Source organism: Gopherus flavomarginatus, chromosome 12 (genome assembly GCF_025201925.1).
Source record: "Gopherus flavomarginatus isolate rGopFla2 chromosome 12, rGopFla2.mat.asm, whole genome shotgun sequence".
Lineage (NCBI taxonomy): Eukaryota > Metazoa > Chordata > Testudines > Testudinidae > Gopherus > Gopherus flavomarginatus.
Window position 1 is genome coordinate 46,657,343 of NC_066628.1, and position 27,633 is coordinate 46,684,975.

A 27,633-nucleotide genomic window follows, 5' to 3' on the forward strand; every position below is an offset into this window, starting at 1 on the left:
CACAGCAAAGCCAACACAGCTAGGTGTGAGTGAGATGGGCCCTGTTCTTCCTCAAACAGTAACAACAGCTTTGGGGATTTAAGCCACGATCCTATCACACCATCTGCACAGCACTCCTGAAAGAGGAACCCACTGAAATAAATGAGTGGTGTTGCATGCAAGTATAACCAAGGGCCAAATAAGACGACAGTGGAGTTTGCAGTGGTGACATTGATGATAGAAGGTGGCCTGTGGAATCTTTGTCACAGAATCATAGAATATCAGGATTGGAAGGGACCTCAGGAGCTCATCTAGTTCAACCCCCTGCTCAAAGCAGGAGCAATACTCAACTAAATCATACCAGCCAGGGCTTTCCAGCCTGACCCAAAGTTGGGTATATATAATTGTAACTTGAGGATTAACAGGTTCATGTCCCAAGATCAGGCCCAGTAAGATTATTGTAAAATTATCATATAATTTGGGAACCCTGATGTGTACAGGTGCAACACCCACACCATAGGAACTCTCTCCATTTATATTTACAAATATATAATTTATTAATTTTTCAGCAAAGATTATACACACAAAAACTTAACAAGGCAGATAGAGATAATACAGAAAGTACATTTGGACATCCATACTTATACCCTTATCTTTCTTAGCCTACTTAACCATTATCTTACATGCTTAATCATTATCTTTCTCATCACCGTCATCATCCTCATCTTCCCTGGTGGCCATCATTCTGGCCCCTCCCAAGGCCTACATTTCTCCAACCTATCTGCTGCCCCTGAGATGTTACTTTTATAGTAGGTTATGCTGACGCTACCATGTTCAGTGCATATTCAATTGAGGTCCTTATTTGTATTTCCTCAGCTTAAGGTGTCCATTTTCTATAGGTTAGTATATGTATGATGTTACCCTATTAGCATACATGTCAATTTGCTGTCATGGCACTTTTGCACTTTTGCTGTCATGGCACTTTTCTGAGTTAGGGAGGTGCCCCAACTGTAGGAATTGTAGAGCTTCCACAAGGCAGAACTTAAAGCCCAGATTTGTAAAGGTATTGAGGTGTTGCAGTATTCAGCATTGCAACGCCTAACTAATTTCGGAGCGTAAATCTCATTTTCAGAAGGGACGCAGGCACAGAGGAACTTAAAACCACTGATGGGCTCCTGCAGTGTTAAACACTCTTGAAAAATCTGGGCCTAAATGTCATTCTACATTTAAAGATAATGAGGTATCGAATACCAAGGTAGTATTCTCACCAAGCTGTGCAGGTATGCTGGGCTGTACAATTGTAAACGCACTGAACAGTTAAGAGTCACTGCACCCTACCTAAAAGCACAAGCTGACAAAATATATTGTTATATAATAGAGCGAACAGAGTAGTACACAACAGAATCAACTTGAGGGGTGGATGGTTCTGGGATGATTTATGCAGCAAATTATCGGAAACAGGGAAAAGAATGAATTTTATAAGCTGTTTCGGCATCTTTTCTTTATGTTTCAACATACAGAGTGGTAAGAAAAGCCACTCAAATCTGCAGGCTGCTACATACCTATAACTGTTGCAAATGAACAAGAGAGCACTAATAAATTATTCCCATGAAACCGAACATGACATTTTCTACCTATATGATGCTAGTTCAGACGCCAATCAGCAGCAGGTTTGACTCATGATATAGTGATATTGTAAGCAAGCAGAGCACAAGTATGTTCTTATGGACGCTAAATCATTTCTAGTTACTCCACTGACTAAACTGCCATGTGTTTGAAGTCATCCACCTACGACTGAAGGCTCAACTTCATATAGACTTCTCCTCTAATGAGACAAACACAATAAATGACCACATAATGACTTAGATTTTATAATTAAAGATAGAAAGTTGCACTGTATATAAACTGACTTATTTCTGTGCACTAGATGATGGTGTTTCTCAGTTATTCACTTCCCTTCAGAGGAAAGTGCACAGGAATGGAGACAGGAACTTGAGCGCCAGTTACTGCTCCGCCACTAACTCACCCTGTGACCTTGCCCAAGTCACTTAGCCTTTCTTTGCCTCATTAACCTCCATAGGGCTAATACTTACCTCTCATGGGGTTTGTGAAGCTTTAGCTCTCATTTCTACGCTGCTATCTTCAGACTAAGGCTGTGGCTACACTTAAAACTTCAAAGTGTTGCTGCGGGAGCGCTTTGAAGTGCGAGTGTGGTCGCGGCACCAGCGCTGGGAGAGAGTTCTCCCAGCGCTGCAGGTACTCCACCTCCACGAGAGGATTAGCTTTGCAGCGCTGTAACTTGCTGTGCTCAGGAGGGCGTTTTTTTCACACCCGAGTGAGAAAGTTGCAGCGCTGTAAAGTGCCAGTGTAGCCATAGCCTAAGGGAGCATGCAAAGTTACTTCCAAGTTCAGAGCTGGACAGTTTGTGTTACACCCCGAACACGTAAAGCACTATGCACTCACTGCATGGTTTATATAACATCTGTAAACGAGGCAGGCAGAATCTCTGCAGGAATAAACGGGCATTGCTACATTGACAGCTCTATGCTGCTTTGCAGGAGCTGAAGATCTGACCCAGAGTCAGGGGTGGCTCCAGGCACCAGCACACCAAGTGTGTTCCTGGGGCAGCAGTCAGGCTGCCTTCAGCGGCATTTCTGCGGGAGGTCCGCCAGTCCCACAGTTTCAGCGGCAATTTGGTGGTGGGCACGCCAAAGGCGCGGGACTGGCAGACCTCCCGCAGGCATGCCACCGAAAGCAGCCTGACTGCTGTGCTTGGGGTGGTAAAATACATAGAGCCGCCCCTGCCCAGAGTCTCATTTAGATGGCGGAGGCTGAAGATGTTTTTTTAACTACAGAACAAAACTCTGGCTAAAAAGGCATATCCATATTTAGTTAACTGTTCACTTCACAGCATGCTTCACATCCATAGCAACCAGCCCAACCCATATGTCCAGTTCACTGACTGGTTTTGCAGCTGCAGGCCTGTACTTTCTCGAACACGTATTGTATGCAGAGCAATTCACCTTGAGCACCGCAATGCCTTCACCTTTAAAAATCTTCTTTTCTCAAAAGAGGGGCTAATTTAAAAAAATTATTCCCTTGTCCAAAGTACAGAAGCTGCAAAGCTACAGGCCTGAATTTTTATTGTGGGGGTAAGTGTTTGGCAATGATCGTGAATATATGCATTATTAAATCATATACATTAATACTGATTAAAATATAATGGAACATTTTAAAGGTCTTCCTGCTGAAGTCTTTTCCACTCAAAAGTTCCTTCTAAAGCCATATCAAAATTATCCATTTCTTGCTCTCGGGAGAGTTCTAAGAACACCTGAAACGGACAACAACAGAAGTCTGGTTATTTGCTGTCACTGATAACAAATACATTACACATTTGTTACTATTTTTATGAAGGCAACACATGGGTTTTCAGTTGCCCCAAAGATGAACACCACAGAAAACAGGTTTTCTGCTGATACAGCTTTCTTCAGGGCAGCAACAAGTGCTCTTTGATTTCCTGTTCACCAGCTCACCAAAGGTCAGGAGCAACACTTGGAAAAGACCCTCATCCTCTCTAAGACTGTATATTTATTTTGATTCACTTCTATGTATGTTTCTGTACACAGATTTCAAGCCGAACTCTGCAATTGGAATGTAATGATGGCTCTTTACGGGGGCTGTTCTCAGCATGATGCCCTACAGGCACTGCAACAGGAGGTTTCACAGCAGAGTGTTTTCCCCTTTTAATTCACTCACGCAGGAGTGAGTTATGGCTTTGCCTCATGCCCTGTGCATTGAGCAGCTCACAAAGCAGACTATGGCTGTCATGATCTGTCTGCCCGTTTCTCCCTGCTCCAGGAGGTTGAGGTACCCCTGCACCAGCCTTATATCGGCTGTCCTTTAGTGCACCAATGTAGTTGTGCTGCCTAGTCCTTAGCGGGAACAGAGGCTTGCAGAGGCTGCTTTGCTCACTATGCAGCTACCCATGATATGGATACCAGTGCAGGGAAACAGGAAGGCAACATCTGCCCTTTTACTCCCTTCATGGCTCTCCAGGCTGGGCCACCATCTGACCCTCACTGCTATAATTATTCCCTGTAGAAGCTTGAAAATAAATCTCTCTCCAATAAAACGCATTCCCCCCTCCCCTTTTCTTTTCCTTCCAAAGTTTGATCATTGTGCTGTGCTGCCTTGTTCCCACGGAAATTCTGCAGCACATGCAAACTGCCCCTGCCTATTCCTTTACAATAGCCCTGGAGTCCTGCATATAACTCTGAAATCCCATGCCTGTTCCAAAGTGTTCAAAGAGAAGCTGTACTCCTCGAGGCCGAAGGTTCGTTTGGCTGTGGAGAAATGAAGATACAGTTAAAAAAATATGTTTCCTCTTTACAAGTCCTTTTTGAGTGAGCCTAACCTTTTGCTGATAGTTTCTCTCTTACCTGCCTCTAGCTTGGAGAACGTCTGGGACAAAGGCAGTGCTTCTTGCATTGGTATCTTGTAAACCAGCAAAGAGGAAACCCTGAGGGGAAAAAGAAATTGCATCCATTGTCCTGCATCTAGCTCATAGACACCACTTTGAGTCAAACTGTGTCTGGCTCATGTGTGGGGCCAGAAGGGAAGGAGAAAGTACAAGAAGCTTCTGTATCTTATTGCTTGCCAGCTAGGGACGGTAACCCGTTAATCTCTCCCAACTAGAGATCTTTGCTCAGGCTGTGACGTTTGCTGCCAAACTGCAGTGGTGGGAATGATACACTAAGTAACTCTTCAGGGGGGTTCGGGACCTTGATGTATTTTGCAGTTACCTTTCCTGACGATCTGCATGTGGGAAGATCCTCAGAATCTCCATATGGAGGCAATCAACCTGCGCTGGGTCCTTCACTTTAATTTCCAGTAAGTAACCTTTGCCAAACTTGCTTTTCAGGTACTGAACAGCACCAATGCACCTGGAGACAAAGAAAGCAACGCGGTGGGATGAAGAGTCTTGCTTCCTCTTAGTGGATGTCAGGGAATAAATTCAGCTGGAGCTGTCCAGAGCAGAGTTCCAGTAAATATTCTCAACCCCTCTGTTTTTTTTATAGCATGTTGGGGGATGGGGGGCAAATGGGGAGCTCTAGGAAATACTCTGTGAGAATTTACATCCTGGTGGGTGTAATGAATGAGGTTGGCTCGATAACATCTGCCTGTTCCCTGAGAACTTCTATAGTGTCCATCTTGCTATTAAGCTGATCTATGTTACAGCCTACCGGAGCTTTCCACAGACCATGATGGCCACTCGATCACACACTGCCTCAGCCTCCTCCATGTAATGGGTTGTTAGGATGGCTCCTTGCTCCCTGTTTTTCAATGCAGCCCGAATAGCTTTCCTGAAAAGAAAGACAAAAATTACTTCAGAGGAAGAGCCAAACAAGTTCTTCTATTGTATTTCCCCCTCAAAATGACAAAGGAAATGTATTTAAAACCTAACGACCACCTTACATTGATGTCTACATGAAAATACTTCCCATTTATGACCAAATTCCATTGAGGGGTTGTTCTGAAATAAGATTTGCTACAGTGCTGATTTAGTGGGGAGGGGCTGTTAAGTTCTTCTTTTTTGTACCTGCTTTAGCTGAAATGTGTTTCACTTTGGCCAGTAAGAATTAGGATAGTGTCATTTCAGAGGAGACAGTTGTCAAGTAGACAACAGTGCTAAGAAGGGATGGGATGAACCAGCTCAGAGAAAAATAAATACCAGCCTACATTTCGCTTCATCCCCTGAACTGAAACTGAGCCTCAACTGGTTTTTTTCAGATTGCGAATGGTTGGGATGTGAGCTTCCGCCAGAATTCTCAATGAAACTAAAACATAGTACCATCAGTTCTAGAGTCTAATTTGCAGCTGTCCCTGCAATGCTAACGCAGATGGCGGTAGAGAAGGCACAGTATATACCTGCCTACCCAACCTCCCATGCAACTGTGAAGGAATGCAACTCATCAAGGGTACTAATCTGCTTGGCTGTCCAATGTTTCTTGCACTAGACAGACCTTGGCCATTAGGGGATTAAATTAAGCCAGTGTGCTGACTGACATGTTGGTTGATACCAGGGATACAACTGGGGAACCTCCAGAGCTAAAAGCCTGAGCTCACTATAGCTTGAGGTAAAATATCAGGTGCTGTAGCTGAGAACTGTAACAGAATCATATCATCTGTGAACCTGGCATAGAGGGGCACATCACCCTGAACAATGGGTTACATCAAGATTTCCCTGTGCCTAAAGTTACATTCCTAAATCCATATTTATGTACCTTAATAAGTGGCCTGATTTCCAAAAATGCTTAACACCCGGCAGCTCCTACTGACTTGAAAGTTTATATTCCAGCAGGGGGGGTAACGTCCAGCTCATGTAGTCGTACACATGCGAGCTCTGATCAAGTTAGTGTGCTAAAAATAGGAGTGTAGCTGCAACATAGTGAAAATGGCAGGATGCGATAGCTGGCCTGAGTCTGATCCTATCTGAGATCCTACGCATGTACTCAGGCAGTTAGCCCATGCTGCCGCTTATGCCGCCACGGCTACATTTCTATTTTTAGCACACTAGCTCAATCAGCTAATGTGGGTATGTCTATTCCAGCTGGAATTTATACCTTCCGATGCCAGTGGAGACATGCTCAAAATCAGGCCTCTTTTTAGGTGCTTAATTGTGGATTTAGAAGCCTAAACTCCCATCTCAAAAGTCTTTGCTCTCAACTTTTTATTATGCTGTTTTGATTTAGTTTTGATGTTAAAACAGACCTAACAATCAGTTCAGGGATTACTCACCACATGTTACTTTGCCCTTTAGGGTCCATTCCAGTTGATGGTTCATCCAGAAGCAGAACTGTTGGATTACCCAGCATGCTCAGTGCAAAACACACCTAAAATGAAGACTAGACATTGAGAGCTAAGTTCTGTCTTCCTGGCCTACTTTACTAAAGCCAGTGGTGCTGCCCAAGTGTAAGTGAGAGCAAGTAACTAATTTTCTTTAAAAAATGATGCATAAAATTCATTTCTATGCAGGACTCTGGAATTCTCTAATTCAGAGCAAACCAAAAATATGTCAACCTTTGAAAAACCAGTGCTTGGACTTTATTTCCTCCCTCTACACACATATATGCTTGTGATTTAAAGAAGCTGAACAATCTGAGAAACATACTGTGCAACATTCTGTACTACTGACTACGTGGATGTAACTCCCTTTGATGTGAGACAGCACAATATGCATGCTTGGGCCCCACTGTCTCAGGGGAAGCAACGAGAATCTCATCCATATAACTGGAAACAGAACTAGACCCTCTATTTACCAATGACATTTTTCACTCACACTATGAACATTTCAGAAACATGTCAGCTATTTTCTGGAGATAATTTACCAGCCATAACTTCAATATGTTTACACCCAAAAAGAGATTTTACTACTGTATATTTGAAAGAAAAATTCATTTTAGAATGAGGGGTTGGATTCTGCTCTCATGTAGATCAATGCAAATGCAAAAAGGACTCCACTAGCTTGGTGGATTTATTCCAGATGCAACACTGGGGAACAAGGAGCAAAATTCATCCCAGGGTTTGAGCTAAGAAAAATGCAAACACTCACCTTTCTAGTTACCCCAGCAGATAATTTTCTAGTCACTTTCTTGACATGATCCTGAAGCTCCAGAGCCTTTGCTATCCTGTGTGAGAGAGAGAGACAGAAAGAGAGAAAGAAAGAAGCACATTTGGTTTTTCCCCAACTCAACACTTTTACCTGAGACTGACAGCACAATGGAAAGAGTGGGCTCAGTTCCTCCCATTTGTGGGAGTGGCTGGGCCCTGGGAGGAAGTCTCTTCCACAGAGAGTACAGGGGTTACAGGTCTGAGAGGCGAGGTTAGTTTCCATTTCTCAGTAGGGACTCCTGATGGATTTTGCTTGGGACACACATCTCCTTGATGCCCCCTCTGCAACCAGCAATACCCTATTATTTGGGCTTCTCAGCAGAACCCCCCAGAGATTTGCTCTTCCCTGACAGCTCCTCTGAATGACACAATGCTCTGCCCCCACTGATAAAGGAGGTGTCCATTTCCCCTTTCTCCATCACTACTGGTGAAGCTTTGGCCACTCAGTTTTAGCATTCTCCTTAGTTCTTTTCCTGATGGTACCAACTGAAGATGATTTGTTTTGGAGGCGCGTTGCTTTCTTTCTGCTAAATGACTTTTTTTTTTTGCATTTATTCTCTTCTCCTAAGAAAAAGGCATGTGTAACCCCAGAAAATGCTTACTTCCGCCTTCCACGGGAGAATTCTTGTGGATCTATATTGGGGTAGGTAACCTATGGCACGTGTGCCGAGGGTGGCATGCGAGCTGATTTTCAGTGGCACTCACACTGCTCAGGGGCCTCTGCATTTTAATTGAATTTTAAATGAAACTTCTTAACTATTTTAAAAACTTTATTTTCTTTACATACAACAGTAGTTTAGTTATATATTATAGACTTATAGAAAGAGACCTTCTAAAAACATTAAAATGTATTACTGGCATAAGAAACCTTAAATCAGAGTGAATAAGTGAAGACTCAGCACACGCCTTCTGAAAGGTTGCCGACCCCGATCTATACTATGGTGCTGAAAAAAATGGATGCTTCAGTTTTCTAAGGTGCCCATAAACTTATCTGACTGTGTACTTTCACGCAATGACACTAACCCATCAAAGAGTACAAATTTTTCCAAAACTCACATTCTGAAGTCTTTTCATAATCTCAAGAATCCTTCTGTTTCAGCATGCTTCCCTGTCCAATTTTTTTTTGGAAAGTCTGCTAATTTTTTATTTTCAACAACAAGATCATCAAAACTAAACAAGAGAAGCTTTTTAAAGAAGCTGTTCGTAATAGGATAGTATCTCTCTCTTTATCATAAGAATTATATTATTAGTAGTCTTAATAACAACAATCTATTAGTTTCAGAGTAGCAGCCATGTTAGTCTGTATCAGCAAAAAGAACAGGAGTACTTGTGGCTCCTTAGAGACAAACAAATTTATTTGAACATAAGCTTTTGTGGGCTACAGGTCACTTCATCAGATGCATAGAATGGAACATATAATAAGGAGATATGTATACATACAGAACATGAAAAGGTGGAAGTAGCCATATCAACTCTAAGAGGCTAATTAAGATGAGCAATTATCAGCAGGAGAAAAATATATATATGCAAACTAGATACCATTAATTTAGGCTTGAATAGAGACTGGGAGTGGCTGAGTCATTACACATTGAATCAATTTCCTCATGTTAAATATCCTCACACCTCTTGTCAACTGTCTGAAATGGGCCATCTTGATTATCGCTACAAAAGTTTTTTTTCCTCCTGCTGATAATTGCTCATCTTAATTAATTAGCCTCTTAGAGTTGATATGGCTACTTCCACCTTTTCGTGTTCTGTATATATATATATCTATATATATCTATCTATATATATATATATATATATCTCCCTACTATATGCTCTATTCTGTGCATCTGAAGAAGTGAGCTGTAGCCCACAAAAGCTTATGCTCAAATAAATTTGTTAAATCTCCAAGGTGTCACAAGTACTCCTGTTCTTTTAAGAATCTATTATAAATCCTCTCCACCTTGCCGAGAGTGGATAGTACATCACTGATTATCCCCCTAATTTCACATTTCAGAGCCAGACATTACCATCTAAAGTTTAGACACAGATACATCCAGCATTTAACGCACACTAATTTTAATTCTAACTCATTCTTAATAAGAAAATCTGGGTGGCTTATTTTCTTGGCTAAATCACCAGAGGAAAACATTTGGTCAGTTTGACTGTGAAGTGTCTGGTTTTCAGCAAAATTCTATTTTCTCTCTGCTTTATAGTTCTGAGATATGAAACATGAACTGAAAACTTGATTTGTTTAACTCCATACCGTTTGATAGTAACAGCAGCGTCTTCTTTCCTCATCCCTTTCACAGCTGCATAAACCTCCAGATGTTGTTGCACAGTAAGGTTAGGCCAGAGAGGGTTCTCCTGAGGGCAGTGACCTAGAAAGCCAGTTGGGCTTTCTCGCAGCTGAGAGGCAGTGGCACCTTTCCCCTTTTTCAGCACCTGAACAAACAATCTGTTATTCTGCACATGTGTAATCTTGTGATCAATAAGTGTGTAGGATTAAAATTACAGGACGAGGATGACAGGTTTCAGAGTAGCAGCTGTGTTAGTCTGTATCCGCAAAAGGAACAGGAGTATTTGTGGCACCTTAGATTTATTTGAGCATAAGCTTTCGTGGGCTACAGCCCACTTCATCAGATGCATCGAATGGAACCTATAGAAAGAACATATATATACATATAGAACACTAAAAGGTGGAAGTAGCCATACCAGCTCTAAGAGGCTAATTAATTAAGATGAGCAATTATCAGCAAGAGAAAAAAAATTTGTACATAATCAAGATGGCCCATTTCGGACAGTTGACAAGGGAGAATTACTGAGTAAGGGACTGATCTGCAACCTTTGCTTATCTGAGTAGTTTCACTGACTACAGGTAGTAGAGCTGGCCCTTACGTAGGTCATTTTCTTGCTCGATAGAGTCTATAGCGGTAGATGTTTGCTCCAGGTACTGTACTATGAATGGCTCGTGAGAAATGACAATAAAAAGACTTACAAGACCATTTCCAGCATTAGCGAAAATTCAAGATTCATTCCTGAAATTATTTACTTTTAATTTATTTTGAGGCAAATAAAACAGTGGGTATGGATAGAGTGCAGGCTTTCATTTCAAGTGTTCTGGCATTGGCTGGTCTACAGAAATAGTGTTCATGTCATTTTGTTCGCTTATTGCAAGTGACACGTTCTTATGTCAATCACAATGACTGATGATAATTTTCATTAACGATTTTCAGAACATGATGTGCTAGGCTATGGGGCTGGAGTCCAAACGTCCTTTTGGGCACAGCTACATCACAGCCTGGGTGTGACTTGCAGCTTGTGGAGATGCACCCCCACTAACTGTACTCAGGCTAGAAATAGAAGTGAACTGCACAAGCCTGACTGACACCTCCTTTCCTCCTCAGGTATATACTAGTTTGGGCAGCCTGTGCTGAAAGTATGCAGCATGTTGTTCTCACTGCTATTTTTCACAAGCTAGCGAGAGTACAGTTAGTGCGGGTAAGTTTACATGAACTGCAAGTCACCCCCCCACCCAGCTGTAGTTGCGGAAGTATCCTCTGTTTCCCTTAATGTATTGTTTAGGATTAGCAGTGGGCTCTTCACTCCAATCTTTATTTTAAAGTCCAACCCTTTCACCTACCTGCCCAGCAGTCAGTGTTGTCTCTCCAGTAATCATATTGATAGTTGTGCTTTTACCAGCTCCATTGGGTCCCAGTAGTCCGAATACCTCTCCTAGAATGAATATGCATCAATTTTTAGTAAGACTTGCCCTTCCTAACAGAACATCAGGCATATTCACCACGAAAGAAAAAACAAACAAAAGAGAAACCTTTTACTCATACCTGTGATCAAATAACATTCATTAAAAATTCCACGAGGGCTGTCTAGAACTGAGATGTTCCAGTGAGTGAGTGGTCTACACATGTAATCTTCAAATCAGACAATCATCAAAATAGCTATAGTAAAATATTTCTGGGCTCTAACCTTTCTTAACACAAAAAGAGACATTTTTAGTGGCCACTTTCTTCCTTTTCTTAAAAACCGAGCTGGCTTTCTTGTCTTGATATTCCTTGCGCAGATCGTTGACAATGATAATTGGTTTCTGGGGAAGGAGGGAAATGAGAGAGAATTTATAAAGAACAAATCCCTCCCACTACAAAAGACAGTCCAGTTGTTCTCCCTGTTGTGTGTGGTTGCTGTATACAGGTTTTATTCAGAACACTTTCTCTGAATATTTTGTTGCTGCTGGAATGTGTTGAATTTTCATTGCTAAGAGATGAGATAAAAGCTTGACAGTGGTGAAATCTACTAGACAGTCTTATTAATCCCATATAGCTTTTTACTATTTTAGGTAACTATATGGCTTCCGTTACCATAATATCCAGGTGCCTCACATTCTACGCACAACACCTCTTTACTGTTTTATAGGAAAGTACTATTATTTCCATTCTATGGTTATGGAGCTGTGGCCCAGAGAGACTAAGTGACTTAGTTAAGGTCATAGAGGAAGTCTGTGTCACAACAGGAAACTGAACTGGTTTCTGGGTCCCAGGCTAATGCCCTTTCCACGGGACATCTTTCCTGCCCATACAGGTTAGCTATTATGCAGGCTGAATTATTAACTATTAGTTCAACTCCAAAAAAACATGCTTGACGTTGAAAGAGAAAAGGTCACAATCCTTATTTCAAAGATCATTCATTTCAGATTGCCCGAGAACAAAAGAGAATTATGGTCTATTTAGAAGTTGTAGTCTCAGTTCTGATGATATCTGTTAATTCCAGTTGGAAAGTAGAAAAATATAAGGGAATAAACATTGGATTTCTGCATTGATGTTTATTATTTTTTCCCCAGTGGGTGATTTACCAATAGGAAGAGTAAAGAGACAGAAAAGGACAACTTGAAGTTTTACCTCTTCCTGATTTTCAGAAGCTATTGCCTCCCTAACTTTTGCCCTTTCAGCTTGCACATCTTCATCTTCTTCTTCTGGTTCTTCAGGATTTTGATGGTTGATCTCTTTCCTCGGGGGAATTCTACCGATCAAAGGAGTCAAAACTCAACATTATATCCTTTGTCCTAGTTCACAACTGATGTATTATGTGTAGAGCAAGACCCAATGGCTGTTTGGTTCAACACTTCTGCTTTTTATTATTTGCTATTTGGAAAGTCAAGCACACAAAAAGTTAAGAAATACCAGAATTAAGGTTGCCCATACGAACTTAATTCAGCCCTCTTGTTGCATATGGATGATGATAGCCTTGCCCAACATCAATCATACAGTATGTCTGTGGAGAAGCCAGGAATAGAACCCAGCACTGGTATGTCCTAGACCAGTGGCTGAAATATAAAAGAACAACCTCTCTCGTCTTACAGTCCTTTGACTTATTCACTGTCCATTCTGTGCTCTGAATGAGGCAGGGCTTAAGAACAAATAGTACATGATCCTGTAGATAAAGACGGTGTCAAAGTGCACCTGCAATCTATTTACGGGATTCTCCTAACCTCTGAACGTGTGGCTTTGCTAACTTAACACCACTTCTTTTTGGGACAGGGATTATCTTTTTGTTTTGTATTTGTATTGTGCCTAGTATAATGGGGTCAAGGTCCATGACTGCGACTTGTAGGCATGACAATACAAATTAATAACAACATGTAATTTCCTTTCTTTTTTTAGCAAGAATACTTGGGAGGAGGGGAATGTATCATGTGGAACCTGATGGAAACTATGCATAGATTTAAAAAAAATCAAAATGTTTTGTGAAAAATTGAAAGTATCACCTTTTTCTGTGGAAAAATGTATTGTCAAGAAAAGACCGAGTGTGGGGGCACACGTGCACATGCAAGGGCATGTGTGGGCACAAACCTAAAAATTGGATCCTCTCTCATAACCGCTCTTCCATATTTCACCTCCAGCCATCGAAGAAGAAAAATGAAAACTATACAGTGGAGGTAAGGCTGAAAAAAGAAAAAGAAGAAACAGTCAATGTTGTATGAATGAAAATGGCAACATTGTATTTGATACATTTTAATTACAGTTCAGGTAAAGTGCCTTAAAAGAGGGATCGGCTTCTTCTCATGTTCTAGTCACCTCCTGAGCTGCTACCTCGCTATTTAATGCTAACTTTAGGTTAATGTTAGGTTCACTTCATTAGGATTCTAATGTGAGAGGCAAAAGAAGATTTTAATTCAGTTCTCCCTGTGTCTCCTTCTTATCTAATCTAGGTGGGTATTTATCCCGTATTGATCACTCTGGCCTCCTGATCTGCTTCACCTCTTTATTCCTCTTAGGGATCTATCCAGGGGTGAAAGTAGAAATAGGAACTTACTGGTTCGGGCTGGGTTGGGGCTGGCCCTGGCCCCCAGAAGGGGCAGAGATGGAGTGGGTAAGTGCTCTCTCCCTTCCCCGCCAGGGTAGCAGCGGCAGCCGGTGACTCCAGCAGCAGTTTAAAGGGCTCAGGGCTCCCCTGCCTCTACCGCCCCAGGCCCTTTATATAGCCGCTGGAGCCCTAGGATAGTGGCGAGGCTCTGGCGCCTATTTAAAAGGTCCCTGGGCAGTAGAGGCAGTGGGAGCCCCGGCTCTTTAAATACCCCCCGGAGCCCTGCTGCCGCTACCCCAGGGCTTCAGCAGCAGGGCTCTGGCAGCAATTTAAAGGGCCTGGGGAGCTCCGGGCCCTTTAGATTGCCGCCTGGGGAAGCCAGGCTGCCGCAATATGGGGCACCTGCTCTTGCCGGTACCCCGTAGCAGGGCCTACCAGCTTACTTTCACCTCTGCATCCATCCATCCGTCCGTCACAGGTACTTCTCTGGCCCCACTCACACAGAATCTGAGCATCTCCCAAATCTTAATGTACTTCATGTATAAATGCCAAAATAAAACCCTCTTGCCCTTGGGCTGGCAGCGCCTCAACTATAAGGCTACCTCTGATATGATCTAAAAAGCAAATTAAATGAAAATGTTTCAGCTTTAATAGTCATATTGAAGTATGATCTTCCTGGTATTTAGCTGTGCATATCCTAGGTTCCCCCCCGCAATGCTTCCCATTATTGGTAGCAATGGTGGTGGAACTAGCATAGGTCAGTTGCCAGTGTTTTAGCCTCCATGCCATTGAACTCAGCTCAGAGCAGGCCTAGACAGCATGGGGGTAAAATGTTAGTAATCACTGGCACCTTGTCTCCACTAGCTTTCTCATCATTGCTACTACCACTGGAGCACAACTGGTGGTAATAATGGAGCAAAATATATAGGGGGGGGGATGTAGTAAATGGTAATAAGAGTCTAGTCCATTGAGACTTAGTCTTCAGACTTGGGTTGAATTTTATCAATTCGGTTGAAGTGTACAGTATCTAAAATTGTACAAGAGGTTCATATTTGTATTAACTAATACTAATACATAAAACGACAACAGATTACACTAGCAGAGAAATCACATTTTAATGCATAAGCACAATGGCAAAAGGTAAGGCTGAGCTCATTGCATGATCTGGGGCTTATTTTGTTTTCCTTAGCATGTTTCAGGTGAGCAGTATTATTATTTCTGAGTAACTGGGTGCTGGCCAGCAGCCTCTCAACCTCCTCCTCAAATCCAGTCTAAGTTCTACTCTGTATGGAATGAATCTGATATTCTTGCCACACTTTCTCATAGGTAAAAAGCCTCAAACAGTCCCGCCTTCTCTAATAAGGTGACAGACAAGGTCCTGGGTTTATGGACTAACCTCTCCTGCCAATGAGCATTAGGCTACATTGGAAAACTCTCCATCTCAGTATAAGAGATATGACCATGAAACATCTGTCACATTATGTACATTTTGCCAGCTGCAGGGAATTATACAAATGCAATGTATAGTCACCACATTAGAATGTGTGTCCTCTGCAAAACAATAATGCAATATTCAAACTGTTTCTTACTGCAAAGACAGATATGAATATGTCTCTCCAATTCCCAATAGAATCATAATCCTCATTTTCTATAAAAATCTGTGGATGGAAAAAAGTACATTCAGTAGAAATCCTGTAAAACTTTAGTATAAAACTATCTAGTTTTAGAAGAATGAAAATACATGTCATTAAATATTTCAGAACTATGTGAACATTTCTGTCATTTCACTCAAAATCCTCACAGCAGCGAAGGGCAAATATAGATTTTGGAATCTGGGTGTCCTAATACTATTTGGGAAAAAGTTACACCTCCAAATACAAGTATCATCAGACTCTTCTTTCCAAGACTAATAGCTCTATCAGGTGCAAGAATTTGATCTCCCTAGCACCTATGGGGAGAAGTGGGAAGAAGAGGAGAGCCTTATAATGGGGACTGCAGAGGGCAATTTTCAAAATTCGACCGCTTAGAGCAGTGGTTCTCAAACTTATTTTTTTGCGGATCACTTGAAAATTGCTGAGGGTGTCGGCGGAGTACTTAATGATCTTTCCAAACATTGTTTGTACTGTTAGCTAACTATTGTAAAGCACTTTGGATAAAAGCACTATATCAAAAAAAATCCTTAATAATAATTAACGTTTTTTTATTCTACAAATAAAAACACACAACTTGTATTTTAACAACAGTAGTCTTACCTTTCTAATGCAATGGATGTGCCCTCTCTCCCCCACTGTGGAGCCCCTGGGCTGGGGCTGGGAAGTAGGGGGTTCTCCCCCACCACAGCAGCCCGCTGAGCTGGGGCTGGGAAAGACGGTCGTGTCTCCCATGCATTCGCAGCCCTGGAGCTGGGCAAAGTCACCTCTTTGGCCGCCACAGCCTTACACATTGCAACCCCCCCATTCCCTCTTCTCACCCCACTACCCCCTCCCCACCTACTCCTCATTTCCCCCAAGACCACCACTTCACCTTACATGTGCGTCTTCTCCAGGGTCCAGGACCTAGTTAGCGGAGCCACACCTGTGCAGCTTCACTAATTAGGTGGGTGGCCCTTCATTCTCTCACGTGTGGCTGCGCAGGTGAACACCTTAGAGGGAACTATCCATGGACCACCTGAATGGAGCTTGTGGACCACAGTTTGAAAATCTCTGCCTTAGAAAAACCACAAAGCTCTTTGCCAGGGTGTTACTGCCAGCTTCCCACTGAGAAACCATTAGGTTTGTTTTGTTTTTCCAGAAAGCATAGCCAGTTACGCATCTAATTTCTTCGTGACATAGTACAATAGTTTACCTTCATAGACCTGACCATAACACCTATTAATGGATACACAGGAATCAAAATGGAGAAGCAATAATGCAAAATTGTCTCGCTGGAAGTGATCCATGTGATGACATTAATAATGAAGACAACCAGCGTTACCTAAAAAGAAGAAAGAAGGTAAATCATACTAGATAAAAAAAGTAATCTTTGCTCACTGTTGTCAACAATTGGATGACACAACATTTTGGATTATATGGTGACCACTGCACAACTTACTTATCAGATGATGAATACTGAATACAAAACACATGGGTCATGGGTTAGAGTTGGAGCTTGGGAGAGAGGAACATTTCTGTCACTCCATTGCCCTCTAGAGTGTACTTGGTTTTTACCCTCAACACCTATTATCGGTCAGAAGCCGTATTGCCAATTCTACGCATTCCAAAATCATGAGTCAGGTCCTAAAAAATTATCAAGAACTTTTAAAAAATTGGATTCTTTTTATTTGCCTTCTGTTTTTTCGAGCTTGTGTGTGTGTGTGTGTGTGTGTGTGTGTGTGTGTGTGTGTGTGTGTGTGTGTGTGTGTGTGTGTGTGTGTGTGAGATACTTCAACCTTTTCTCCACAATGGTGAGCATTACACATTGTTTTAATTCAAAATAAAAGTAAGAGTCTCGTGTGATCACATGACTCCAGGAGCTGGGACTTTAAGAACACACACCAAATATTATGAAACTTCCAATAAAATCAAGGGTATTGGCAGCACTACATACATTGGCATATTCTAGTACATAAAATACAAGGAAAGAACCTTCCATTAAGCTGCAGCATAATTAGCTTGGTGGCAGTCAACATCTTAGCTTGTTGATTTTTTCTTTATTTATTTTTACCATGAGGCTTTTAGAGAGTTCAGAGTGAATATGCAGATATCTGTAAACAATATCTCCTCTCAGGGATCCTTTCCCCAACCTTGTAGAAAAATGACAAAGACATGATGTTTAAACCTTTTTAGATCCAGAACTGCAGGATGTACAAACCAAAGATCTTCTCTAGGGCCTTTGCACCTCATGTCTAGCCTTGGCAGTACACAAAAACCTTAAAAGGGTGTCTCTGGAAAGTTCATTTAGGTTGCAAGAGGCACCAAAGGAGTTGAGGTGTATTCAGCTACAACTCAGTAATCTGCAGACCAGCATAGAAGGATGTCTCAAGGCTAGATCTGGTCAGAATTATTTTTTCTTCCTCTCTGGGGAAAGTTTCAAGTTTTCAGCAAACAAACTAAAATATTCTGATTCTGAAATACCCCCTGGGAGTCATAGTTCAGGTGCCTCATGCTCCCATTCTCTTCCATAGATTGGGCTCCCTGGTCAGACTACAGCTCCCTTCATACACCATGGTCTCCCCCCTGGCTAAAGGAGGTGGCTCACATGGCCATGGTGCATCATAGAAGCCAAAGTCTGACCAGGGAGCCAGGACAAGGAGGAGAATGGAAGTATGAGGCACTGCAGCAGCATTTCAGAATCAAAATATTTCAGGTTTTAATCAAAGTTTTTTGATTTTTAGGTTTAGTTCAAGGTACAAAACCATCTCTTTATAAAATGTCTCTGTCATTTTCTGCTGCAAAAACCAGAAGTTTTCTCTGTGAAGCAGACACTCTTCCCACACAAAAGCACCAACTTTCCATCAAAAAGCAGTTTAAGCGGAGAATTTTGAACCAGCCCTATTCAGGACAAGAAATTTGTTTATGAGGCATCGTTGAGCCTCTGAAATAATAAGACTGGATTCAGGGTGGTACAGTTTCCCCAAGACCAACTCTGGGGGGGATTTTTGTTGCTGTTATTTAAATTGTGGTTTACAAGATCCAGAGTAAGATTTTCTAACAGACAAAGGCAGGTCACAAGAACAATACTTTCAGGGGTGGCTCTAGCTTTTGTGCCTCCTCAAGCACGGCAGGCAGGCTGCCCAAGCATGGCAGGTGGATTTGGCGGACTGGGGACCTCCCGTAGGCAAGCCGCCGAAAGCTGCCTGACTGCCGCCCTTGCAGGGACCGGCAGGGCGCCCCCCGCGGCTTGCCACCCGAAGCACACGCTTGGAGCACTGGTGCCTGGAGCTGCCGCTGAATACTTCGGATTTCCATTTGAAAAAACACACAATCTTTGCTTATGAGATTTCACCCTGTGCAAAATACTGGGGGGAGGGGGGTGGAATCTGTTTTCAACCACAAAAATTTGGAGCGATAGAAAGCTGGGAATTCTGGGTAGGGTACCACAAACCACTTGAAATTTCGGTATCAAAAGAGAAAGGATTGGAGAGGATATTAAAGAAGCAAATGATGTGAATAATGCATCATAGTTAAAGGTACAGAGCTGTCTCTGTTATAAAATGACTGTCATTTTCTATTTCCTGGAGCTGCACAGGGTGTTTCCATTTGTATCATCACCTGAATGCTCAAAAGCTGAAATACAGTTTCATAAGCTCTCTAGCATGCTGTATATAATCTAGCCATTTGCTTACCGCTATGAGGATAAAAGACCAAAAATCACAGCTGTTGCATCGCTTTCGAAATGTGAAGGCAATTAAATATACAAACAGGATCATAGAAGCTCCATAGCCAGTAATACCGGTAAACTATAGAGAGGAAAGCTCTTATTAGGGATAAGTGAACTGGTCTGGACAAAGAAAACTGCAGCACTCTAGTTCAATTTAAATGACAATAATACTGAGATCAGGGGATAACCCCCCCCCTCCAATTAAGTGCAAAGTACTTTTATAAGTAAAGGAAAAAGTTCCTAACTGTCAGGGTAGTTAAACACTGGAATAGATTGCCTAGGGAAGTTGTGGAATCTCCATCTCTGGAGATATTTAAGAGTAGGTTAGATAAATGTCTATTAGGGATGGTCTAGACAGTATTTGGTCCTGCCATGAGGGCAGAGGACTGGACTCGATGACCTCTCGAGGTCCCTTCCAGTCCTAGAGTCTATGAGTCTATAAGAAGGCTAAGATTTATTATCTCCATTTTACAGAAGGGGAAACTCAGACACAACACGGTGAAGAAGAAAAAATAGAGCAACAAATAATAAAAATGCCTAGGTCTTATATAGCCCTTTTCATCAGTAGGCCTCAAAGCACTTCACCGTCTGTAATGTATTTATCCTCACCACACCCCTGTGAGGCAGGGCAAAGCTCTTATCTCCAGTGCACAGATGAGGAACTGAGGCACAGAGAGATTTAGTGACTTTCCCAAGATCACAGGGATGTCTGTGGCAGAGCAGGGAACTGAATGCAGGTTTCCCATCTCCAAGGCTAGTGTCTTAACCACTAGACCATCTTTCCTCTCAAATAGTACAAAGATTTAAGCACCTGTGAATGTGGTAGCCGCATCTGAGCTTCAGACTGTGTGGCTCTTTAACAAGCAACCTGTGACCATTTACTTGTTAGTAATGTATTATGTTCCTCCTTGCTTGATTATTATTGCTAGGGAAAAAACCTGCTGTTCTATATACAGTTCTGCTCTCAGATCTGGTTGTGTCCAGGATTTCATCCCTAAAATCAGTGAGCTTACTCTGGGTTTGCACCGGTGTAACTTAAAACGGAATTAGACACAGTTTCCCCAGAAGTGAAATTGCAATGCTGACGACAACTTCCAGAGGCGTCAATTCTGGGAACACTTATACATAATAGGAACTTGTTGGGAAATCTCTTGTAGGCTCATCTTGAATTTTTCTTTTTACTAGGTGGGGAGGAGAGAGCAAGGGGAAATACAAAAGACCTTTTTCACAAACAGGAATCTCATTTCACTATGAGAAATCCATTTTTTGCATCTGGGGCAAATTCAGAATTCTTGCTGGCAGAAATGGCAAAGTTTTGCCATGGATCAAATTTTAATCTTTTCAAATGAATGTCCAGCAAAAAACTGGCCCCTTTGCCTCTCTCTGACCTATGGGTGCAGGCACTTGAAGATCCAACTGGCACAAGGGATTACAATTTAAATAAATTCTGAAGTCAGGAGTTGACTGGTTTAATTGCTCCCCTTCCCTGGTGAAGAGAGCGGGGTAAACTTTATCTTTTGGATTTCCCTCTCTTGTTTTCAAGGGTGAATTATTTTTCAGCTATCTAAATAATCAGATTTACCAGGGCAAGAGCTTCACCGGCACTCATAGTAATTTTGTGACTCAGTGCAAAGATAATTCCAAACATTGAGAAGAGAAGAATCAAGTACAGGGAAATATCCACCAGAGCCTGCCCACACCAGTAGGCTGAAGGGACGAGCCCAGAGACCCGCAGCTGGGAACGAGCTTTTATCTAGGAGAGGAAAGGAAAAAGAGAGGTATTATTATAGAGTTTTTAAAAGCAACAACAGTCCTTCCAATCAGTTGACTTTACGTTCAGAATTGGTTCAGGGAAATAAAGGTACAAACAAATCTCCATTTCTTTTTCCTCTGTAGAGTTATCACAGGACTTTCTCACTCTCTCTAGCTATTGCTGCTCTCTGCTCCTCCTCCCTGTTCACATGTCTATTTCCCCCGCTTCTATCTCTCTCACTCCATTTGTTCCTTCCTTCCTTCTTTAGTTGCTTCTTTGCCCTGCCTCCTTGCTTCTTGCCCCGATGGCAGTGAAAATATCTGAATAGTGTACCCTGAAATATTGGTTTTCATTTTTTATTCTTCATTAACCGGTGTCTAAAAAATGTTAACAAGGTAGCTCCAGAACAAAGATGATGATTGTCGGCATTCATTAAAGCAAACCCAAGGATGTATCTCGTTTCAGTTTAGATGAGCATGCTGTGTATAATAGGACAATCGAGTGGATGGATAAAGAGATACATCAGGGAATCATGCTTGCAGATTTAATATTCTCTCAGTGTATTTCTCACACACCAACAGAAAGCTGTCCATTAATCATGTTATTTTTCCTACAGGCTGGGAAGACTGAGGGGGGGACGAGGGGAAGAGAGAGAGAGACTGTTATTGTCATGTCTATTTTTATATATTTGGGAGACCCTCAGACATTACCATGATGGAAGCCATTGTGTACCTAGGTAGCTAGATAGATCCCTGATACAACTCTGTTGCATTCAGTGAAAAACTTCAGAACACAGATTCCTTCATAGTGGTAGATAATCACCTCTAAGTCAGTCATCTAGTCCAGGGGTTCTCAGAACAATTTTTTTGGTGGCCTCAGAGTGTGGCCACCAATTCTTGCTGGTGGCCACTCTCACATTTTTTCCTGAAATACTTAATTAGCTTTAGGCAAATCAAATAAATACGCACATATATACGTCCAAATCATTGTTATTTATTTACTGCTAGCTAGTTAAGTCTGTTGTGAAAAGTGATATGAACAAACATACAGGTATCGCTTTTCATAGCAGATTTATTCAGCCCAAAGCCTGAGCCCCACCACACCTGGAAAGGTGGGGAACTCATCAGCTGCCTGCTCCTACAGTGGTGTGCACCAGGAGACTCCAGAGAGGAGCACCCCTGCTGCTGGCCTCAGTAACCAACACCAAGACAGGACATCCAGGAGCAACAGGGATGGGGAGCGGCTACTGCTCTGCCTCCTCTCCTCTAATCACAGCCCAGGAGGCTGTGGCCGCAAGAAAAGCCTCGGGTGGCCGCTTTTGAGAAACACTGAAAGTCCATCTGATCTGTCTGCGAACTAATTTTATAATTGCAATTTGATATAATATGTAACCTCTCTTCTATTAAACCTGCCTTCTTCTACCATGAGAGTACCTGTCTTTGATCTGTTACATATTTGTACACAGCTATCCCTCTGCCTCTACTCTCAGTTTTATTTCTCTTGATCGGTAATGCCTTGGTCTTTTAGCTGTTTCTCAGAGTGGTTAATTTCAAAACCTTTTAGTATTTTGATTTCTCTCCTCTGAACTCTGCAAGCTATGTCCTTGTAAGAATGTGACAGCCCAAACCAAATGCAGTACTGAAACTGAGATCTATCCAGGCCTCCTCTTACATAACGTCTGCTAAAATTCAAGGGTTTTACCTTATAATCTTGTATGCTGTTCATTGCAAAGTGAGGTGGGAAACCAGGAAGTAGAAGAAGCAAAAAAGTAAGATAGCGCCGAATAAAATAATCCCATACTTCTGGACGATTCACCTGGGGGTGAAAAAAAATCAGAAAACATCTGAAGAAGACATCTGCATTGTATTAGTCTGGGTATCGCAACCAGAGCTGGGCAAAGAGTTGGTTTTTTTTTTTGTTTGCTGGCAGTTCAGAAAAATTTGGGGGAAAATTGGTTTAGGTCAAAACAAATCTGAAAATTCTGAAAGATTTCCACAAATTCAAAAAAGTCTGTTTCAGGTGGAAGGACACGTTTCATTCCACTTGATTTGTTTTGCTTCCAAGCATTTTAAAAGGTCTAGAGTCATAAAATTTGGGAGGAGGCGCCCCCTTATCACTTGTAATCCAGCGATTAACGTACTCATCTGAGATGTAGGAGAGCTAGTTCAATTACCCCATCTGCCTGATATTGGACAGGGATGTGAACTTGGCTTTCCAACCACTCGGCTGAGTGTCTGAAACACCAGGCTACAAGGAGGTCCCCTGTGTCTTCATGTCTCCTCCCATAGCCTCTCCTCTCCATACCCTCTCCTACTCCACACCAGAGACTCAGTGATTAGGGGGAGGCACCAAAAGGGAAGTGGTTCAAGACTCATGACTAGAGAGGGCCAATGAACCCCTGAAGAAGGATCTCCCACAGACAGGTTATGGTGCAGAGTTCTCTTTTTCACAACGAAAGGATGTGAGCCAAAGTCTCCACTTGTGTACGTAGGCACAACTCTGCTAAAAATATATATATGTATTTATACGAGTGGTGAATTTGGACCTATACATATAAAGAGAGAAAACAAAATTGCTTCCTAATAAAAAACTTGATCACACATTGAGCAATTAGATGCCTCTTTCCCAACCATACGTTTTAGAAGCATTCCTGGCAGTGAAGTTATGACACTTACAGAAAAAAATGGATGACTCCAGATTCGAATTTGTGCAGTGGAATTTAAGGTTCGCAGCAATGCATTGCTAATAATGTTCACAAGCACTGGAAAGCAGTTGATTGTTTCTATGCTGCACATAACTGTAAATCTGTAGGTCTGAAGAAAAGCAAGATAAGACAGACGTTCAAAGGTGTTTTCTAACGGAGGGGGAAATCAGGAAAACGATTCATCAGTTTACAGTCCCACTCACTAAAAGATGAATCTAGGAATGTGAGAATTAGTTTTGCCTATATGTTGGCAGGAGTCTAGGCTACAGCTTGACCTGCTAAAATTGAGCCAAAAGGGGTTAGCCTGTATCTACAGAAGATTAGTGAATGTGGTTGAGTTTAAGTCAGGCTTACCTCGCATGTATATGGACAAACAGACTCAGACCAGTGAAACATCCCTCATTTTAGTCCCATGAAGACAATAAATTATGCACCATGACACCTCTCCTATCAGTGGTGGATTTAGAGTTAGTGGGGCTCTGTGCTCAGCTTCATTTTGGGGGACCCTGCTTGGGACCCAGCCAAGAAAAAGAACACTCTCTCTTATCTCCCCCAACCCCCGTTTTTCATTCTTTTTTTCTTCCTCCTCCTTCTATAATAGGAAGCAAATGAAAATAAAGTGAAGTACCTTGATTGTTTTTGTAGCCTAACTTATTTTTCCACCGACCACTCGAAAATCACTGAGGTCTCGGCGGACCACTTAATGATCTTCCCAAAGATTGTTTGTACCATTAGCTAACTACTGCAAAGTGCTTTGGATAAGAGTGCTTTATAAAAAAAAAATGTTGGTACGGGGGTTGGGGTGTGGAGTGTTTACCTGGGACAGCTCCAGTTTGGGTGCAGGTGGGGATGTGGAGGGATGCAGGAGTCAGAGTGGGCAGGAGTAGGGGGGTGCAGGAGTCACGCAGGGCAGAGGGTTGGGAGGGTATGTGTAGGGGGAGTATGGGGGCCTCACCTTTGCTTTGTCCTGCCCCAATTCCACCCCGTTCCCCAAGGCTCTGCCCCCGCCTCTTCTCCACCCCCTCCCCTGCGCTCGCTGTGGCCCCACTCCTCCCCTCCCCCTCCCTCCCGGAGCGACCTGAGCGCTGGCAAACAACTGTTTGGTGGCGTGGGAAGCGCTGGGAGGGAGAGGAGGAGGGGCAGGAACATGGCACACTTGGGGAGGAGGCAGGGGAGGGGGGAGCTTGGCTGTCAGTGGGACCAAGCTTCTGCCCCCACAGCTGCCTGGCCCTGGGACCCCCTGTCACTAGGGAGCCCTGTGTTTTACTATAGATCCACCTCTGACTCCTATGAAGACCTTGGTAGATTCTAGTCCTTCCAATCCTCACACAGGGTTTGGCCTCTCCACTGGACAAAAGGTCAATTTGTTGGCCTCTTTGTCAGTTCAAGGTGGCCCTTTATGCCCCCCGCTTCTTTCTATGTTTCCTGGGTCTCTTGAATCAGGTAAAAACTGTCACTTCCCTTTTTCCTGGATGCAGGGAGAGGGCTACTAAGGCTGGGTATCTGCATAACCGGTGTGATTCATGGAAAATACCAACCTCTTAGAGTACATCTACACAGGGATGACAGACCCCTGGCATGACCACAGCTGGCTTGTGTCAGCTGACTTGGGCTAAGGGGCTAAAAACTTCTGTGTAGACGTTTGGGATTGGTCTGGAGCTTGAACTCTGGGACCCTCCGCTCTCATAGGGTCCCAAACTCGGGTTCCAGTCAGAGCCTGATCATCTACACAGCAGTGTTTCAGGCCTGGAGTCTGAGCCCCACAAACCTAAGTCAGCTGACCCAGGCCAGCTATGGGTTTTTTATCCCTGTGTAGACACAGCCTGAGTGACTCCAGATCCCCCAGGAAATCGTGCCCAGTGAGCCAGGAATGCACAAATCCATCTAGCATGCCTTGACACAAAGGCCTCTAGATATTCTATTCTAGCCTCTGAAGTTTTCATGCTTTCAAGGACGGGGTGAAAGATACAGTTAATATTTATAAAGTTAAAGCCATATTTCACAAGATACTGCATGTGTTTGCAGTATCTGTCACAGTCATATATCATCAGATTGTTTTGCATTTAAAATAAAGCGCGGTTCCACTTTTAGGGCAAGTTCTAGAGACAACTCCTGGTTTTGCAGATCAATAAAGTGCATCCACAATTCACTGCGAGGGTAAAACTGCAACCACAAAAATTAAGTGTGTGACTGACCCAGCTCAAAATCAGGCCTTTTCTGGCTAAATATAAGCCCATTTGCTTACCCATATAAGATTATTGCATATTATTTAATACGAGATGGTCTAGGTCATCAGTCTGTGATTTGCCCAGTGTAAGGAGCAGACTCTGGAGCTGCCTTGAAGAGGGATTGTGAATCCTAAAACCACAGTCTCCTTTCTGATCTCCCCACTACTTTGAGGAGGGAGCGTGCTATGATCTGCCTGTCCCTGGTGCAGCGTACACTTCCCAGTGCACCTGTGCAGCTCTGCCCTGTCCTGTTCAAGTGCAAATCCAGGAAGGGGGACAAAGTGGCTTCGAAGAGCCTGACTCCCCCTGTACTAGAAGTGGTGCCATGGCACCTCAAGCCCCTTTTCTCCTGGATGCAGGAGGGTCACAATCTGGCCATATTTGAATTAAATGTTGATGTGTTTATTTTGCAATTTTGTGAATTTCACTTTGGCTTATGTTTGACCTTCATGTCTTTGACGCTGATCCATCAGGAGCTTCATTCAGACACGTTCCACAGAATCCACATTGGCATCTTGGTTAATTGTTAAGGAAAAAAGGAGACACACACTACCTGGTGCTCACGGGATACTTGTATAGCCCCATTATGTGTTAGCTTCTCTGTGATATTTTTCCCTGTTGCTATTTCCAGCATTATGTTCTGAGTCTCGAGAGCATGGACGAAGTCCTGAATGCTTGAACCTGGTATGAAGGCAACAGCAGAGAATTCAAAATCTGAATTTTTTTCTTTTTTTTTTACAATAAAAGTTCTCCTTGGGTCTTTGGTAAAGTCCCCACCAGGACCAGAGAAATAATAATAAAATAAATCCTATAGAATTCATACACCATTTGTGTAATAATCCATTGCATTTTCTCCACAGTTAGTTAACTTGCTGCTTCCAAATTTTTGCATTATGAATTGACTCACTACTCTGCTGATTCTCTGCTTGTTTAAATTAGTTTACTGCCCTAATTGTTCTGTATTTCAGCTGTTTTACTACTCCTATTAATTTCTGTTCTCTTGCTATCATGCTTATGATACTACTTCTTTGCTACCTATTCTGTCTTTCTCTCTAACACCTTCTCTCCTGTCACTGAACGCAAAGTCTCTCATCTCATGTTCACCTGCTTTATTAATTAAATTCCTTCCCTCTTCCTTGCTTTCATTGCCACAGTGCTCACAACCCATTCCTTCTCAAACTCTCTGTGCCCCATGGCTCCTTCTCCTCACAACGTAAGCAAGGTCTCCTCAGTCCTCAAAAAACCTGGCTACTGCCTCTCCAGCTACCATCCCATCACATTCCTGCCATCCATCAAAAGCACAATCCACAACCAACGCATTGATGCCTTCTCCAGCTCCAGTTTGGACCCTTCCAATCTGTTTTTCTTTTTTTCCACTTGGGTGTCTAATCTGCTTTTCCTTTACAATTCTCAGAGCTTCTTCTCCACCTTTGTCCTCTCATTCAGAGCTTCATATGATCAAATACTGCAGTATCAGGGCTGCCACCTCTCACGATTTTATCAGTAGTTTCAAAATATTGGTAGTTTTTATTAAAGCCCCTCTGGAATCAAACTGCATGAGAATCTCAGCTTTCATTTTTTTAAAAATATCTAGCCCTCATATTTGCTGTGAAAAAATTGGAAAGATTAAGCAAATG

At 42.6% G+C, this 27,633-nt stretch overlaps 1 protein-coding gene across 3 annotated transcripts in view; it reads right to left on the reverse strand.

Annotated features, from left to right (window-relative positions):
* Positions 1-2,693: 2,693 nt before the first annotated feature.
* LOC127033211 (ABC-type organic anion transporter ABCA8-like) overlaps positions 2,694-27,633 on the reverse strand; it is a 77,265-nt gene continuing 52,325 nt past the window's right edge. Inside the window, exons 21-39 of one of the 3 annotated variants that reach the window (XM_050920993.1) lie at positions 26,550-26,677; positions 23,740-23,877; positions 22,766-22,879; positions 20,894-21,064; positions 19,277-19,390; positions 16,798-16,926; positions 15,543-15,611; positions 13,500-13,591; positions 12,549-12,669; positions 11,623-11,740; positions 11,279-11,370; positions 9,902-10,080; positions 7,592-7,667; positions 6,778-6,872; positions 5,223-5,342; positions 4,782-4,922; positions 4,419-4,498; positions 4,267-4,322; positions 2,694-3,310 (exon numbers count right to left, since the gene is read on the reverse strand). In XM_050920993.1, coding sequence (XP_050776950.1) covers positions 3,212-3,310; positions 4,267-4,322; positions 4,419-4,498; positions 4,782-4,922; positions 5,223-5,342; positions 6,778-6,872; positions 7,592-7,667; positions 9,902-10,080; positions 11,279-11,370; positions 11,623-11,740; positions 12,549-12,669; positions 13,500-13,591; positions 15,543-15,611; positions 16,798-16,926; positions 19,277-19,390; positions 20,894-21,064; positions 22,766-22,879; positions 23,740-23,877; positions 26,550-26,677 — 2,132 coding nt within the window. In that variant the 3' untranslated portion in view covers positions 2,694-3,211. Of the gene's footprint in view, positions 3,311-4,266; positions 4,323-4,418; positions 4,499-4,781; positions 4,923-5,222; positions 5,343-6,777; positions 6,873-7,591; positions 7,668-9,901; positions 10,094-11,278; positions 11,371-11,622; positions 11,741-12,548; positions 12,670-13,499; positions 13,592-15,542; positions 15,612-16,797; positions 16,927-19,276; positions 19,391-20,893; positions 21,065-22,765; positions 22,880-23,739; positions 23,878-26,549; positions 26,678-27,633 lie in introns of those variants that run through there. The other 2 variants (XM_050920994.1, XR_007769019.1) reach the window with 2 other exon arrangements.